Source organism: Meles meles, chromosome 4 (genome assembly GCF_922984935.1).
Source record: "Meles meles chromosome 4, mMelMel3.1 paternal haplotype, whole genome shotgun sequence".
Classification (NCBI taxonomy): domain Eukaryota; kingdom Metazoa; phylum Chordata; class Mammalia; order Carnivora; family Mustelidae; genus Meles; species Meles meles.
This window is the reverse complement of record NC_060069.1, coordinates 93,863,864-93,881,934: the sequence shown is the minus strand read 5'-3', so window position 1 is coordinate 93,881,934 and position 18,071 is coordinate 93,863,864. Positions and strand designations below refer to the sequence as shown.

General features: G+C 35.5%; 1 protein-coding gene across 6 annotated transcripts in view; it reads right to left on the bottom strand.

Annotated features, from left to right (window-relative positions):
- The window catches only part of XRN1 (5'-3' exoribonuclease 1), a 111,777-nt gene that overhangs the window by 44,732 nt on the left and 48,974 nt on the right, over positions 1-18,071 (bottom strand). For all 6 annotated transcript variants that reach the window (XM_046002076.1, XM_046002078.1, XM_046002077.1 and 3 more), the window contains 5 exons: positions 10,656-10,818; positions 8,247-8,360; positions 6,077-6,175; positions 3,721-3,836; positions 3,071-3,217 (listed from right to left, as the gene is read on the bottom strand). In XM_046002076.1, coding sequence (XP_045858032.1) covers positions 3,071-3,217; positions 3,721-3,836; positions 6,077-6,175; positions 8,247-8,360; positions 10,656-10,818 — 639 coding nt within the window. The remainder of the gene's footprint in view (positions 1-3,070; positions 3,218-3,720; positions 3,837-6,076; positions 6,176-8,246; positions 8,361-10,655; positions 10,819-18,071) is intronic.

The window sequence follows — 18,071 nt, the reverse complement described above, 5'->3', positions numbered from 1 at the left end:
CACCAGCCAAGTAAAAAAAAAAAAAAATCTTTAATATGAAAGGTGTGATCAAATCAAACAGGAAAAAAAAGAGCAATTTGGAGAAAACAGAAAATATAGAGAATAGAAGAAAAACGAGAACTACCATCTTCAGAGAAAAAGACACTATAGAAAAGGAATGTCAGAGGATAAGGACACACTTTGAGAAATTAAAAATGATTAAATCAAATAAAAATAAAAATGATGTGAGATAAAGTTGAAGAAATCTCCCATAGAGTAGAACAGAAGTAAAACAATATAGAAAATGGGTGAGAAGAGATAAGAAAATTAAGAGGATTAATCCAGAGGTCTATCATCTAACAGAAGTCTCAGAAAGAACAGAAAAAAAGAGAGGAGGAAATTATCAAAGAAATAATACAAGGAATTTTCTCATAATGGAAGGGCATCAGTTTTAAGTGTGACATGACTCAACAGCCAAAGGAAAGAATACTCATACCAAGGCACATGTCATCACATTATTAAAACAGCACTGGTAAAGGGAAGATTCTGAGATTTCAGAAAATGAAAACAGATCACACACAAAGATTCAGAATCACAATGGCATAGGACTTCTTACCAGCAAGGGAAACAAAAAGAGAACAGAGTAGTACTTTTCAAATTCTGAGGAAAAACTTCTCTAATCTAGGATTTTACACCCAGGCCAAGTATCAATCAAGTCTAGTCAGGGAAGAATAAAGACATTTCCAGGCACACAAGCTCTCTCAGGAAACTACTGGAGTAAGTGCTCCATCAAACTGGAGACATAGGGGCACCTGGGTGGCTCAGTGGGTTAAAGCCTCTGCCTTCAACTCAGGTCATGATCCCAGGGTCCTGGGATTGAGCCCTGCATCAGGCCCTCTGCTCATCAGGGAGCCTGCTTCCTCCTCACTCTCTACCTGCTACTTGTGATCTCTCTCTGTCAAATAAATAAATAAAATCTTTAAAAAAAAAAACAAAACTGGAGACATAAAACAAAAAAAGGTATGAAAGCCAGGAAATAAAGGAATTCTGTAAGGCAGAATGGTGAAGGGAATTCCTAGGATAACAGTAGAGAGAAACCCTAGAATAACAGCTGTCTGATAGCTCTAAAAAATAATTAGTTTTCATTGAAGCAGGAAGACAGAAGGTTTCAAGGAGGAAGTCTATACAAAAAAACGGAACTGAGAGATCTCCTGATCTGTTTGACTATACAAAGTCTTCCAGCTATGACAAAGAGATTAGGGTTGAATTAGTTATGTGAATATAGACAATAGGCAAATGATCAAAAAAGATGGGGAAAACAAAAATGTGTACCAGAAAAGACATGCAACCATATTAATCTACAAGGTCGACCTGTGACCATTTACATTATCTCAATCAAATAAACCTTAAATACAGATGTAATACAACTATAATGAAAGGGGTAATACACACACACATACACACACACACACACGTGTGCAGGAAGGTGAGGAAATAGAAAGGGAAGGTAGTAGAAGAGAGCTAAAGCTTCATCTTTCATGGTACAAAATCAATGCATAAGTCAAGTTGAAAAATCATGAAAAAGTAGGGTAAATACAACATTTTAAAGAAACATGGAAGTGAAAAAAGAAAAAATAAATATGGAAGTGAAGAAATAAATTTTCAGATGGTAACACAGGATTGAGTCATGTTCCTTCCCCAAAAAGACAGATTGAAGTCCCACTCCTACTACCTTCAGAATGTGACTTTATTTGAAAGTAAGGTTTTTATTGAGATTATAAAATAAAAATGAGGCCTTTAGGGTGGGCCCTAATCTAACATGGCTGCGTCTTTATGAAAAGAGGAAATTTGGGACACCAAAACAGGCCTTAACAGAGGAAAAGATGATGTGAAGACGTACAGGGACAACACATGTGAAGATGGAGGCCTGGAGTTAAGAACAAATGTGTGAGGCTACAAGAAGCTAGCAAAGAGGCATGGAATGGTTCCTTTCCTACCATCTTCAGAGGAAGCACGGTCCTACCAAACACCTTTGTTTTGGACTTCTGGTTTCCAGCATTGTGAGACAATGAATTTCTGTTGTTTTAAGCCATCCAGTTTGTGCTACTTTGTTATGGCAGCCCTAGTAAACTAAGAGGATCCTCAAATACAGGGTTAGAAACCAGTAGAACAAAGGAATGAACACTCCATTATGAATGAGAAGTAAACGTTTCCCTATAAATCTTTGTCACTGAGTAACTCAGTTAATCTCAGTACACAGTTTTCTCATTTTTTTAAAAAGATTTATTTATTTATTTATGTGACAGAGAGAGAGAGATCACGAGTAAGCAGAGAGGCAGGCAGAGAGAGAGGAGGAAGCAGGCTCCCCGCTGAGCAGAGCCTGATGTGGGGCTCGATTCCAGGACCCTGAGATCATGACCTGAGCTGAAGGCAGCGGCTTAACCCACTGAGCCACCCACTGAGCCACCCAGGTGCCCCAGTTTTCTCATTTTTAAATGAGGAGCTGAGATTTATTGATTTCTTAGACCATTTCAGCATAAGATTCAATAATTTTAGGACAGTAATCTGTTATCTGGTTGGAGTTTTAAGACTCAGAAAATCCATTGCGTGAAGGGTTGCTTTGTTTATCCATTCCAATTCTCTTACTACTAACACAGACATGCAAAATACTGAATAATTTATGATAGTGAGTTAAGGAAAATTTTCAGTAAAAGGAGGCCAAAGGGCACCTGGGTGTCTTAGCTGGTGGAGAGCGCAACTCTGGATCTCAGGGTTGTAGGTTTGAGTCCCATGTTAGGTATAGAGATTACTTAAAACAAAACAAAAACTTTAAAAAAATTTAAAAATTAAAAAAAAAAAATAAAAGGCCAATTCTCATCATCCTTTTTCATTTTAAATAATATACAGTATTTTTCTATTTTCTTTTTGCGAATACCTATGATGCTCCATGATACAAAATTAAGTTTACATGTAATACATCACACTTTACCAAAGGAAAGATTTTTTTGTCTAAAATTGGTATCAGCAAAGTAAAATAGTTACTACATTCCCACATTTTTGGATGCTTAGTAGGATCTTATTAGGCACTTACCTCTCTAAGTACTCTGCAAGAAGTTGTTCTGCTGCAGATGAATACATCCACTCACTTCCAACTTTCTTAGTATAGCCAGGTACCTCCTCATTTTTTTTGTTGAATTTGAGATTCAAACCCACATTTGCTTTATGGTCTCCATGAGGGCTGAATTTAAATCACACACACACACACACACATTTTAAAATTTTGTTCAAAGAATACAAAGTTTTGCTTTCAATTCTTAGAAAAACTTCGTTTTGATTGTTCTTCTATAGTTTTCATGGTTATTTCCAAAGTAGCAGTTATTGAAAGACTAAAGGAAAGGCTTTAAAACCCAAGTTAACAAATCATATAAATAGATTACATAACTAGAGAAGAGAATGAAATAAGAAAATGCAGGTAAATATATTACTGAGATTCACACACACCTTCTGATACCTTTTTTCAAGGTTCAATTTGTTAGCTGCTAAAAATAAGAACTGTCTTTCCAAACACCTAAAACATGTGCCATTTAGATGAAAGATCACCGTCAGAGGAATTTATGCATAATTTTAAAAGAAAATTCAGAGCAATTAATAAAAGAAAATAAATACTAAAGTATTAACCGTTTATCTTTATCATTTAATTTTTTGTGCCACTTTAAGTAAATTTCTCTAACATAAACTTACTTTCTCCTAGATCCTCTTCCAATAAAAATACTTCCTGTAAACCTTGAAACAAGGTATCCACTCACTCCAAGGCGACTGGCCAACACATATCCTGGGTTGTACTTTATAGAATATTTCTTCAAATATAAAAACAAAAAGGTCAATTATGGAAACACAAAGCATCAAATGTTATTTCTTTACCTTTAAAATCTGGAGATAATCAAGACATCACTAACCATTGGAATGTGGCAATATAAGGATTCTCAAAAGTAAGTGATCCATTTCCCTTTTTATTTTTTTGAAAGGATCTGTAGGCAGAATTTTTCTGCTCCTCTCTCTCCTTAAAGGACAGAATTCCCAAGGATGGATGAAAGGGGGAGGAAATATACAATTTGTGAAACTGTCTCAAGAAATAAAGTCTACTGTAAGTCTAAATGGTGAACTCTGCAGACAAGAGCTATTTTTTAAACATTAATTTTCATATTCCAAGTAGGGACTAGTAAAGCACTAGGGACATAATGAGGCCTTGATGATTATTAACATTGAACTAAAACATGAGTATGTCATCAAAACAGTTGCTACTGAGCAAAATTAAAAATGTTCTTCATTATATTTATTATGATATGAAAGTAAGAAGTATATATAGGCTTATAGTTAATGCAGTCAAAGAAATATAACCTAAATTTATGTACTTAAGGGAAGAAACTAAGATTAAAAAAAGGTATCAGATGATAAAATTTTTAAATTAATCAGGAAGCAAATTACAAATCCAGTACCAAAAAAGGTAAGCTACCATATAACCTTGACATAATATACATAATAATAACACATATTTATTTTATATGGATTTCATATACTATATTCATACGAATGTGTATAAATATAATAAACTTATGAATTATATGCATATTTTATGTCTACAACAACCCCCAAATGGATAAATTTTTTTGGGTGCATGGAATATATAAATTCATTATTAAAATATGTTAATATCCTGGGTAAAGAATGCAATATAGTTTTTCCATCAAGAGCATTATTAGGATTAGAAATAATACAGACAATTCAAATACACCTTCCAGAATAGATAGGAGGACTTAAGGTAGTAGTTCTCTATCATAGGTAGTATTACTTATTTTTCTAATAAGCATCTAGAAATGTATGGGGCCACATCATTCAGTTATTGGCATGGGCCACTACCTCTCAGTCTCCAGGGGACAAAGATGCCAATTACGCTATCATATACTGGACAGTCCTATTTTACACAGAATTGTCCTATGCAAAATACCAATGGTATTCTTTATGAGAAATATTTGATTATGATATAATTAAAATTGATGATCATCACAAATACTCTAGAAAATGTAAAGTAAAAAGCAGAGAACATTGGGGTAGAGAAAGACGATGAGTAAAAGTTAAGAAGGTATGTAAAGAGAAAAAGCACAGAGGAGAAGGCATGCCTAGCAACACTGTACTTTAAAGGTGGGCAAGCTCATTCAGATCTAGAAAAAGCTAGGGATAAAGGAACATAAATAATTTCTTCCCTCCACTGAATCCCAGAACAGAGAGCTCCAGCATCTTTATCAAGCAGGACACTCTCCTGGTTTCCTGGCTGTGCTTTCTGAATCCTTTCTCCAAAAGACACCTGATGGTAAGAATTTAGAGACTTTTCTGCTTTCCATGAAGTTTCTTCAAGTATATGCTGATGTTCAATGCCCTGAGTTCATTTACAGGATATAAAACTTTAGAATTTGCTATTAGAGAAATAAAAGTGTAAGTATCAATAGCTGGCTGACTGAATTAATTTCAGCTGAAGTAATTAATCAATAATTAATCAATCAATAAGAATTTATAACAGATATCAGAATCCTCCTCCTATTGTAATAGGGAAAAATAAAAGGAGGCCAATGAACATCTTTGGAGGAAAAAGGTCCTAAAAAAGGATGCTGTGAATTTAAATGCAGTTTCCCATTTTTTTTTTCTAGTGATTGTTCATCTTTAGCTTCCACTGCAGAAAGGCCACTACTTGTAACTAAAAATATAGGCTTTGATTATGAAAAGTTTATTTAAAAAAATCTAAGCCTATTCCCAGAGGGTAGGCTAAGACACGTGCCCCTTCTTAAGCTTGAACATGATAACCCATAAAAACTGTTACAGATTAATAATGAGATTTCCGGGGTTTTTTCCCCTGAACATTTGCATGAAGTTTGAAAACAGATTCCTCACACCATTTTTAAGTACCAGACATAACTGTGAGATAATTTAATCAGTATTAAATAAAATATTTATAATAAATTCAGAGGAGGTGGTAAAAATATGCTTCTAACACTTTTAAAAGTTTATCAGTTCTAAATTAAGCAATATGGACTATGGTACTCACATGCTGGTTCTGTATTAAAGCATCAAGATTGGGTTCACATGGAATGCTGAAAAGCACACGAATCCTACCTTCTGTAATCACATCCCCTGAATCCTGAACCTTGGAGGGAAAAAGAAAATCACAGAATGTTTTAGTCTCCTTCACCACAATTTATTTACTTTTCTACTTATTTGAACAATGTTTATTTCTGAAATATAGCAAGACAGTAAAGTTGGATACTGGAGATTCTCTTAGAATTAATAAATGAATGTGATTATATTATAAATTTGAGCCAATATACATTGCTTTAATAGCTGTTAGCCAGTTTTTTTCCTTTAAATTAACTTTTTATTTGCAAACAACTTTAAGTTATCAAAAAGCTGCAAACATAAAAACAGGTCAAAGATCACTTATAAAACATTTACCTAGATATTAACATTTTACTCAATCTGCTTTAACATTTGTACTCTATGCATATACATGATTATTTTTTTAAAATTTTTTGAGGGTATATTACATATATCATGTCCCTTACTCTTTAATATTTTGGTGCATATTTCCTAAGAAGAAGGATATTTTATTATATAAACACATTACAGTTACTAAATACACTCATTTACATTGATAAAATAGTTCAATCAACTGTCCGTATCCCAATTTTGTCACGGTTGGCCCAAAATTTTTCCTATATTGTAATAAAGAAAACCCTTTTCTTCCTCTACTACAGAATTCAGGCTAGGATCAGACATTACATTTAGTTATCATACCCCCTAGTCAACTTAAATCTAGACTATATCCAAAGTCTTTGTCTTTTATAACATTGACATTTTTGAAGAATAAGGTCATTCTTCCCTTTTCATCCTGACTTTAAAAACAAAAGTGCCTCATTCTGGATTTGTCTGATGCTTCCTTATGATTAAGGTAAGCTCATATATTCTCAGCTAGAATAGTGCATGGGTGATGTGTCCTTCTTAATACCTTGGTATTATATATGGAGGTGCATGATATTGCTCAATTTCTTCACTGTCCAATTAGGTTTTTTTTTTCTCTTACAACTAATTAATGGTCTGTGGGAAGACACTTTCTAAGGCCATGAAAATATTCTACTCAGATAAAAAATTCCCCCTGATTTAGTTTCCAATGGAGACTGTTACTTGATTCAATCTTTATTGTAATGCTTATAAAATGGTGTTCCAACTCTAGCACTCTCTACATTTACCTTTGACATGATACTATAGCAAGGGCCCTTCTGTTCCCTATTTACTTATTTATTATCACTGTGGCATCATTAATTCCTATCCCCCCCACCCCGGCCCAGTGGTTTATAATCCACTAGTGTATTTTATTATTTTGGTACTCAAACTGTCCCAGATTTGGGCAGTTTGGTAGGAACTCCTTTGACCCGGTTTCTGTGTTTATGTGATATGGTCCCATCACTCTTTTGAGCACTTCCTTATTTTCTGGCCTAACAAGTGGTTCTAGAAAATGTAAAGTAAAAAGCTTATCTTGTACCTACCCTGCCTCAGCCCAGTAATGGGCCATTTCTCTGAAAAGCTTTCAGTGGGGTATATTATTAGAGGTCAAACCTGGAGATTATATGTATTCATTGTTACTAGACTATCTTTGTTTCTTATCCTTTGAGCAAATACAGCTAGAAAATACATGTATGTATAGGCATATATGCATTCACACACATACAAATATACATATATATCCATATACATGTGCCCATATACATATGTGTAAATACATGTATGTATTTTTAAAATCGTAAGTTCACATTAATACCTTCAATTCTAATCTGTCCCCACAGATTCTTCTTTGCATTCTTCCATTTCATATTTACATGTATATTTTTCCATGTGAGAACTGGAGTTCCTCAAACATCAACACATTTACAAGTTCATCAACCCAATAATACAACTAAAATAATTTCATAATTGCCTCATCCACTACCATAATGAATAAACCTGCTAAATAAGAGAAAGATTTGAATTCTTTCTCCCTTGCCTCTTAACCCCAACCTGCTCAACATTAAAGATATATAGTCAAATACTGTGTTCACAAGTTAGACAAATGAATTTTTCCCCTTTAGTATTATATTTTATTTTATATCTAAATGAAGAGAAGTTAAATAACTATCACTTAGAACTAGAAAGAAACTTAATTAGTAACAATAACAGGAACTAACTTCTCCAGTGCAGCCATAATAGGGGGTTCCCAGCATAAAGACCGTACTTCTGGGAGGAAACAAGTCATCCAGTGTTTTGATATTGGAGAAACGGGAGTCAAAAGCTCGGATGTCCTATACAGAATGAAATGTACAAGTCAGTTATCACAGTCAAAAGTCCTATGGATGGGACATCAAATTTTTCTTCCTATGGGGTTATTACTATGCTGTCTGCAAATGCAAAATGTAAAGATTTTCTACATAACAATACTGGCAGCTAAAATGTATTGACTTTATATGCCATTCTTCTAGGTATTTCATACATTAGTTCATTTCATCCTCAAGACAACCCTGTATAGCACAGATCATTATTAGCCTCACTTTACACATGGGGGAAACTAAGACACCAAAAGGGGGTGAAATGTCGCCCAAGATCATATAGCTAAAAAGTCAACTCAGGCAGTCTGTGCTCTTAATCACTACACTATACTGTTTCTCAAAATTACAGGATCAGTACATGCTTTAAAAAAATTTTGTCTCAGGCGCCTGGGTGGCTCAGTTGTTAAGCAACTGCCTTCAGCTCAGGTCATGATCCCAGGGTCCTGGGATCGAGTCCCACATCCGGCTCCCTGCTTGGCAGGAAGCCTGCTTCTCCCTCTCCAGTCTTCCCACTTGTGTTCCCTCTCTCACTGTGTCTCTCTCTGTCTAATAAATAAATAAATCTTAAAAAAAATTTTTTTTTGTCTTGTTATCACACCCAAAATTACCAATACAAAAGCAAATACTTTTATTTATTTATTTACTAATTTATTTCAGGCAAACATTTTTTGGAGAATAAAAATCTAAAACTGCAGGCTGTTAAGCTAATGCTAGGCTTTTTCATTAGAGATTAAGTTTAAAAAATAAATAAATAAAAAAGACAAGTTTCCTAATCATATACAGAGTGAGCATATAACAACCCTTTCAAAGACTACAGTTTTTGTGGTGGCTCAAGACAGTTCAAGATGGCAGCACAGGAGGATCCTGAATGCCTCTCCTCCCATGGACACACCAAATCTTCAGCTACATATGGAACAATTAGTTCCCTCTTAAAAAGACCTGAAAACTAGTTGAACAGCAACTCCACAACAAAAGATTAAAAGGTACAAATTGATTTGGGTAGGAGAGGCAGACATACTATTGCCAAAAACCCCACCCATGATGTGGAGACCCACAATCAGGAGAGATCTCCTTCTTGAGGAGCAAGGGGTTTGTGTTCCGTATCAGGTACTCCAACCCTTGGAAACTGCACTGAAGAGACAGGCTGCCAAAGTATCTGGCTTTGGAAACAAATGGGGCTTGTGTCTAGGAGACTCAAAAGGCTGCAGGGAATGGAGATTCTGCTTTTAAAGGGCTTGTGTGCAGTTACTAGCCCTGAGATCCAGGGTAAAAGCCGTGGTTTGAAAGTGCCTAGACCATATGGGGAAAATAATAATTTGCTAATTGTAAAGTTTCTGTCAGGCGCACAGGGGACTGTTGGGACTTTCTCTGGACACAGAAGTGCTGGCAGATGCCATTTTTTGTGTTCTTCCTTTACTTCGCTAACATTGGCAAGTGTGCTCTGCTAAAGCTAGCAGGCACACCCTACCCCCATGTATATATGGGGTCTCTCTCTCTCTCCCTCTACACAGACAGACAGACAGACAGACAGACAGACACACACACACACACACACACACACACACACACACGGTTATTACTCAGTCATAAAAAATAATGAAGATCTTGCCATTTGCAACAACATGGATGCACACGAGGGTATCATGCTAAGTGAAGTAAGACAGAGAAAGACAAATACATGACTTCAGTTAATATGGAATTTAAAAAACAAAACAAACAAATGATACACAACACAACTAACATATACAGAGAAATGACTGGTGGCTGCCAGACAGAAAGAGTTTGGGGAGATGGATAAAATGTGTGAAGGGGCTTAAGGGGTACTAGTTATACTAGTACTAGTTATACTAATACTTAAGGGGTATTAGTTATACAATAAATAAATCATGGGGATATAATGCATAGCATGGTGACTTTAGTCAGTAATAATGTACTGCATATTTGAAAGCTGTAAAACAATAAATCTTAAAAGTTCTCATCATAAGAAAAATTCTGTAACTTTGTATGGTGACAGATAGTAACTAGACTTATATTGGTGATCATTTGGCAGTGTATACAAATACTGAATCATTTTGTACACTTTGAAACCAATATAATATGTCAATTATACATAAATACAGTTTTTTCAAATGATATTCAATCATAATCTCCATAATGCATTGCTGCATTAGTTTTCTATTTATAAATAAATATTAAATATGATATAGTTTTTTCTTTACACAGTGGGAGTAGTGCACATTTAGATACAATTGAGATTTGATGGAGACTTACCTTTACAATAGTTTGATAAACAAAAGGAAGAACTTGTTTCGACCATTGTTTCTCTAGACGGACTTCACCATTTTGATTTATTTGGTATTTACGACCTGTTAGTAACTGAGCATATATAACTGCAGATGTTTCATTTATTATTATTCCTTTTCTTCTTAGGTAGCTAAAAGAAAGAATAAAAAAGAAACGTAGATATGTATGAGTATGTTGAGTATGTATGTATTCTAGGATGATAATCAAACTACCAACTCATAATCAAACATTTAAATAAAATTTAAATAAATATGCCAGCAGTTCTGAGTACCTAACTTAAGGTTTTTTTTGCACTAGTTTTTTACTCTATGGATACCTCTCCCAATGTCTGTGTGATTAAATGAGAACTTGTTTAAGATCTGTAAGAAATTCTTGTATGTCATAATCACTAGGATGGGGATAACAAAAAAAAGTGAAAATATCAAGTGTTGGAAAAGATGTGGAGAAATTGAAACACTAGTACATTGTTGCTAGGAATGCAAAAATGGTACACTCACTGTGAAAAACCATTTAGCAGTTCTTCAAAAAGTCTAGCAATTCCACTTCCAGGTATATACACAAAAAACTGGAAAGGTACTCAAACAAATATTTCTAAATGAATGTGCATAGCAGCACTACTCACAATAGCAAAAAGGCAGAAAGAACCCAAAAGTCCTCCAATAGATGAATGGATAAACAAAAGGCAATATATCCATAAAATAAGATACTTGGCCATTGAAAGAAAGAAGTACTGATATATGTTACAATGTATATGAACCTAAAAATATGTTAAATGTAAGAAGTTAGACACAAAAGGCCACATATTATATAGGATTCCATTTCTGCAAAACATACAGATTAGGTGACTCCAGAAAGACAGAAAGAGGGTAACAGGGGCATTCAGTGGGCCTTTTCTTTCTTTCTTTTTTTTTTTTTTTAAGATTTTATTTATTTATTTGACAGACAGAGATCACAAGCAGGCAGAGAGGCAGGAGGAAGCAGGCTCCCTGCTGAGCAGAGAGACTGATGCGGGGCTCAATCCCAGGACTCTGGGATCATGACCTGAGCCGAAGGCAGAGGCTTTAATCCACTGAGCCACCCAGGTGCCCCCAGTGGGCCTTTTCAATCTCAAGTATGGATCAGCAAACTACAGTCATGAGACAAGTCTAGTCTGACTCCAGTTCTTGTAAATAAAATTTTACTGAAACAAAGCCATCAATTTATTTGCTGTCTATGATGGTTTTTGTGTTACAATAGCAGAGTTGAGTAGTTGTGACAAACACTGTAAAGTCTACAAAGCCCAAGATATCTACTATCTGGCCTTTACAGAAAAAATTTGTTGACCTCTGATCTAAAGATAAAATTATTCTTAATCCAAGGGATATTTTCTTATCTCCTTTCCATTTTCTCTTTCTAGAACTCCTATTTGAGAAATATTAGAAATTCTGACTATACTCTTTTCATCTCTTCATGCTTTTGTACTGTGTGCTGAGGGAATGAATCCCTCAGCTTCATCTTCTAGCTGATTGAATTTTCTTTTTTTTTTCAACTGAGCCACCCAGTTACCCCTCACTGACTGAATTTTTAGTATGCCTGTATTACTATTCAGACCATCTGCTCAGCTCATTATATCATAATTTAAATTTTTGTATTTGTGTTTTATATAAATACATTATATAATATATACTATAGATATATATATAGTATATAGATGAATGACATTATTATATATAACACACATATATATATTTTTTCATAGCAGCTGATACATATATGTTGTTGTTCTCAATGGTAGCCTTGGTCTGAAATAAGCCACACCATCTTTAAAAAAAGAAACAGAAGTCTTCCAACAAATTTTTGAAATGGAACGTTTTGCTTTTTCTTTCTTTTTTTTTTTTTTTTTAAGATTTATTTATTTGTTAAAGAAAGAGAGAGCACAAGCAGGTGGAGTGGCAAGCAGAGGGAGAAACAGTCTCCTTACTGAGCAAGGGACTGCTTGTGACGTGATGTGGGACTCGATCCCAGGACCCTGGGATCATGGCCTAGGACAAAGGCAGATGCTTAACTGAGCCACTCAGGCACCCTCTGCTACCATTTTCTAAAAATCCAGTGGGAAAACCTACTAATTTTACTCAAAAGTTATTTAGCCAGTAATCTTGCTACCAATATGACAAGGATATCCCAAGAAAGGAAAATTATTTGCTAATCTTTCTCATAAAAATAAAAGCAAAAATCCTAAACAAAATGTAACAAATCTAATCCAATTACATATTAAAAAGGAAAATATGTCACAGTTTAATAGGATTTACTCCAGGAATTCAGGGATAGATTTATATTTGAAATTCAATCAATGCAATTCACCAGATTAAAAGAAAAATCATATGGTCGATTTGACAGATGCAGGAAAAAACCTGACAAAATCAATACTAATTAATGATAAAAACTCTCAACCAACTAGGAACAGAAGGAAATTTCCTTTATCTGATAAAGAATATCGATTAAATAAAACACTCTATGGCAATCATTATACGTAATAATGAATCATTTAAGTCTTTTCTCTGAAATTGAGAATAACATCACACGAAAATCACAAATAAAAGACTGTGGGGCACCTGGGTGGCTCAGTGGGTTAAGCATCTGCCTTCAGCTCAGGTCACAATCCCTGAGTCCTGGGATTGAGCTCTGAGTCAGCCTCCTACTCAGCACATGCAGTCTGTTTCTCCATCTCCCTCCAACCCTCCCCCATGTTTGTGCTTGTGCTCATGTTCTTGCTCTCTCTAAAATAAATAATAAATCTTAAAAAACAAAACAAAACAAAATATAAGACAGGTAATCAACTCAGAAAAAGGGCAAAATATATGAACAGGCATTGCACAAAGGAGCATATTCAAATGACCAACAAATATGAAAGGATGCTCAACTTCTACTGTCATTAGGGAAAGGCAAATTAAGCCAAATGAAATATCACTATATTACAATGGCTAAAATAGAAGGGACAATAATAAGTACTGAAGGTAGAGATAAAAGAAATTCTTATAAATTGCTAGAAGAATGTAAATTGATACAATCACTTTGTAAATCTTTTTGGTAGTATCTACTCAAAGTGAGCTTAAGCATTATCTTGTGAAGTAATAATCCACTCTTAATAATGTACCTAACAGTAATGCATACATACGTATTCACTAAAAGCGCCAAACAACTCAACTATCTATCCACAAAAGTATGGATAAATTGTACTATATTCATACAATGTAATGTAATCATTAGTGAAAATGAACAAACTAAACTACATGTAACAACATATGAATATTAGAATCACAGTACTGAACAAGAGAGGTTAGGTTCAAAAGAATACATTCTGTATGAGTCAATTCCTACAAAGCTCAAAATAGGAAAAACTAATCTCTAGAATTAGAAATCAAAATACATTTGCAGGAGAGCAGGAGAGGAGAAATAGATGGTAATGGTTGGAAGAGGGCATAAGGGGCTTTGTAGGATTATGACAAATTCTCTGTTGGTTCTTTTTATTTTTTTTTAAAGGATTTTGTTTATTTATTTGACAGAGAGAGTCACAGAAAGAGAGGGAACACAAGCAGGGGGAGTGGGAGACGAAGAAGCAGGCTCCCGGGGAGCCCCATGTGGGGCTCGATCCCAGGACCCTGGGATCAAGGTCTGAGCCGAAGGCAGATGCTTAAGGACTGAGCCACCCAGGTGCCCCTCTGTTGGTTCTGTTTCTTGACTTATATTCTAGTTATGCATGTGAAAATTTATCAAGTAAAATATTTATGCATTGTATATATTCTTTTCTCCGTATACTTCAATAGAAACTTTCTATTAGAAAAAAACTAAAATAGTAATTTAGAATAATAGCTTTAAATTTTCAAGTGGTAGGAACACTTTTTTCCATTTACTTTTTAAAAGAAAAATTTATTTATTTGAGAGAGTGAGAGTATGTGCAAATGCACACATGTATAGGGGATAAGGGCAAAGGGAGATGGAAATCCCCAAGCAGCCTCCTGTCTGAGTATAGAGCCTGACCTGGGGCTAGATCCCAGGGCCCTGAGATCACAACCTGAGCCAAAACGGAGCAGAAGCTTAATGGACTGAGCCACCCAGGCATCCCTCTCTATTTACTTTAGCTTTTACTTTACACTTTTATTGCTTTGGGGTCAGTGTTGTGGTCAGTATTCTCTCTCTCTCTCTCTCTTTTTAAACACCTGTGTTTATTTATTTATTTTTTATTTATTTTTAAGTAAACTTTACCCCCAATGTGGGGCTTGAACTCATGACCTTGAGATTAGAGACGTGTATTCTACTGACTAGCCAGGTGCCTCTAGTCTGTATTCTTTCTTTCTTTTTTAATTGAAGTATACTTGGGCATACAACATTAGTGTTATTTTACTATATAGGCTGTATAGTGTTATTTTACCATACAAAAATGGCACCTGCCAACTTTGGCACTAGCAAGGTAGAAAAAGAATGCAAAAATGGCACCTATCAATGCCTCAGTCCCTGAAAAGAATTCCAATAGGCCCCTGTTCCTCCAACAGTTACCTAAGGTTAGCAAATCAATGTCCTTCCCATATGGTCTAGGCAGTTTACAAACTTCAGCTTTTACCCTACCTGGGTCCTGGGATAATTGAGTCCATGTGGGAGCTCTTTAAGAGCACAGTCTCCATTTCCTACAGCTCTGTTTCTCCTGGTCACAAGCCCCACTGGTTTTCAAAGCCAGATGTTCTAGGGCTTGTCTCTCTAATGCAGATTCCAAGGGTTAAGGTAACTGATGTGCAGCATTAAATTTTTAAAAATACTTAACGTATCTCTTCTTTTCTAAAGTATAAACAAAACTATACTTTAACTTTCTCTTATGTAAAACATGAGTTAGTACTTAAAAAATAATTCTGTATTTTAATAATTTATTAATAAACTAGCTTTTACCACCAATGATTTGGTAACCACATTTTTGGGGGTTGATTTATCTCTTGCTTGTTTGAGGTACAAGGTTTTGGAACTTTTCTCCAAATTATATTCTAAATGCATCATCTTCACAGCATCCCAAAAGTACTTCCTTAGTCTTTCTTTCAGCCTTCTGTCTTTCTCCAATTTCTAATCCTTTTCACTCTATTATATCCTCAATAGCAACCTGTTTAACTGAAGTATCATCAGTTCTCCATGTAGCTCTCTCAAGGAGTAGCCATTTGTTTTCATACTATATATGGGCTAGGATAGGGTGTTCTCCTTACAACTTACTGTGACATTCAAATCCCTCATAGTAACCTACTCTGCTCTTTTCCATTCTATCCTTATGCCCACTATCATCCAGAATGCTCTCAGAGTTTACATATATAACCTACCTAACACCACAGGAATTTAGTTTCACTATCTCCTTACCACCAATAACCTCTTCCATTCCACTTCAGCCATCTGGTCCTAAAGCTATGACTTGGGTCATGACATCACCCATAATAGATTGACCTCCAAAACCATTAATCCCAACATCTTATTGTCTAAAAATTTTTCCAGCTAACTTGTTTGTTCAACCCACTTTATGATTTTTTTTATTTGACAGATAGAGATCACAAGTAGGCAGAGAGGCAGGCAGAGAGAGAGGGGGAAGCAGGCTCCCTGCCGAGCAGAGAGCCTGATGTGGGGCTCGATCCCAGGACCCTGAAATCATGACCTGAGCTGAAGGCAGAGGCTTTAACTCACTGAGCCACAAAGGGGACCCCTCAACCACTTTATGATTAGCTTAATTTGGGATCTCCAATCCACTGATCCTTCTACTTTCTCTGAAACTATTAACTTAACCTGCTTTCTTTACTTCTCCTACTATCCCACTTAGATTCCACTGTCTTCTTTTTCAGTAACATTCCTGCCAATATCCTTAACTTCCTTGCTTTTCTGTCATTTCATTATATCCATCTAGCAAAATCCAGTACTTGTTAAATCTCTGCTTTTTCTAGGCCTGTAACTGGTCAACAGAGCTCTGCTACCAAAAGGTAACGCAGATCGTTACATTATAAATTAATGTCATTCAACTTCAAAAAGGGCCCTCAGTATTGCCTATAATTCAACCACGTTCTTCTGATCAACTGATACTCTTCCATTTTCCCCAAGGACTTTTTTTTAAAGTTTATTTATATATGCAAGTAATCTCTACATCCAATATGGGGCTCAAATTCATGACCTCAAGATCAAGAGTATACAAGTTCTTCTGAATGAGCCAGTCAGGTGCTCCCCCAAGCACTATTTTCAAATCTTCTCTACTTTACTCAAATTTAAGACCAATTTCTCTTTTCCTGCCTCCATTCTAAATAGGTGAATTCAACATTCACTTTACAAAGAAAACAAAGGCAACCTTTGTTTTCTCATCTGCTCCATGCCAAACACACATACCAACCTGTATTTGTATACCATCTTGTTAAAACAGAGGAGCTACCTTTTTCCTCTTTGAGAATCCATCTTGTTCCATCTTCAAATACATTGTTTTCTTTCTTTTGAAAATTGCACCTCTCTTCTCATTTTTACACATGATCCTATCTCGCTGAATAAACCAACACCAAGTCCATTCAATTCTATATCTTTCTTCAGCTATGTCTCTTTGTTTTTAAAGATTGTATTTATTTATTTGACAGAGAGAGATATCACAAGTAGGCAGAGAGGCAAGCGGGGGTTGGGGTGGGGTGGAAGCGGGCTTCCTGCCAAGTAGAGAGCCCGAGACAGGGCTCGATCCCAGGACCCTGAGACCACAACCCGAGCTGAAGGCAGAGGCTTAACCCACTGAGCCACCCAGGCACTCCTCTTTAGCTATGTCTTAATGGTAGTTTTCATTAGAAAGGAAATCTGCTACACAGGAATACAAAAAGGTACCAACATTGTCATATGTACTTAGAGAGTTTCTAAAAATAATGTCACATAACTTGGTACTCCTCGAAATATTTCATGTGTTATGTTCACACAAAAAAGAATGTACTGAACTTAGGAGAACAAGTCTTGGTTAGTAAGATATATGGAGATAAGTGAAATAAGTAATAGGTTCTACATTCTTGCTGTAGAAGTCTTAGAGTTAAGGATGGTCTGCACAAGCATTACTCTTAATCATTAGAGACATGAGATTCTCATGTTGATATAATGTGCAAAATCACAAGTAAGACAAACCCTCAGAGGCAGAGTACCACCAGCCTTGTGAATTTCACCTTAGAAGACAGATTATAGAAGTGCTGGGGAGGTGTGGGAAGAGGGGACAAAATGTGAGGTGATATGAGAGAAGAATACGGTGGTTAAAAAAAAAAAAAAGCAGTCTAAGAAAATGGTAACCAGAATAAATACACCTAAGTGCTTATGAATCCACACAGTCTCGTCTACCCTCTTAGGTTAACCAGAGATCCTGAACTGGCAGGCACT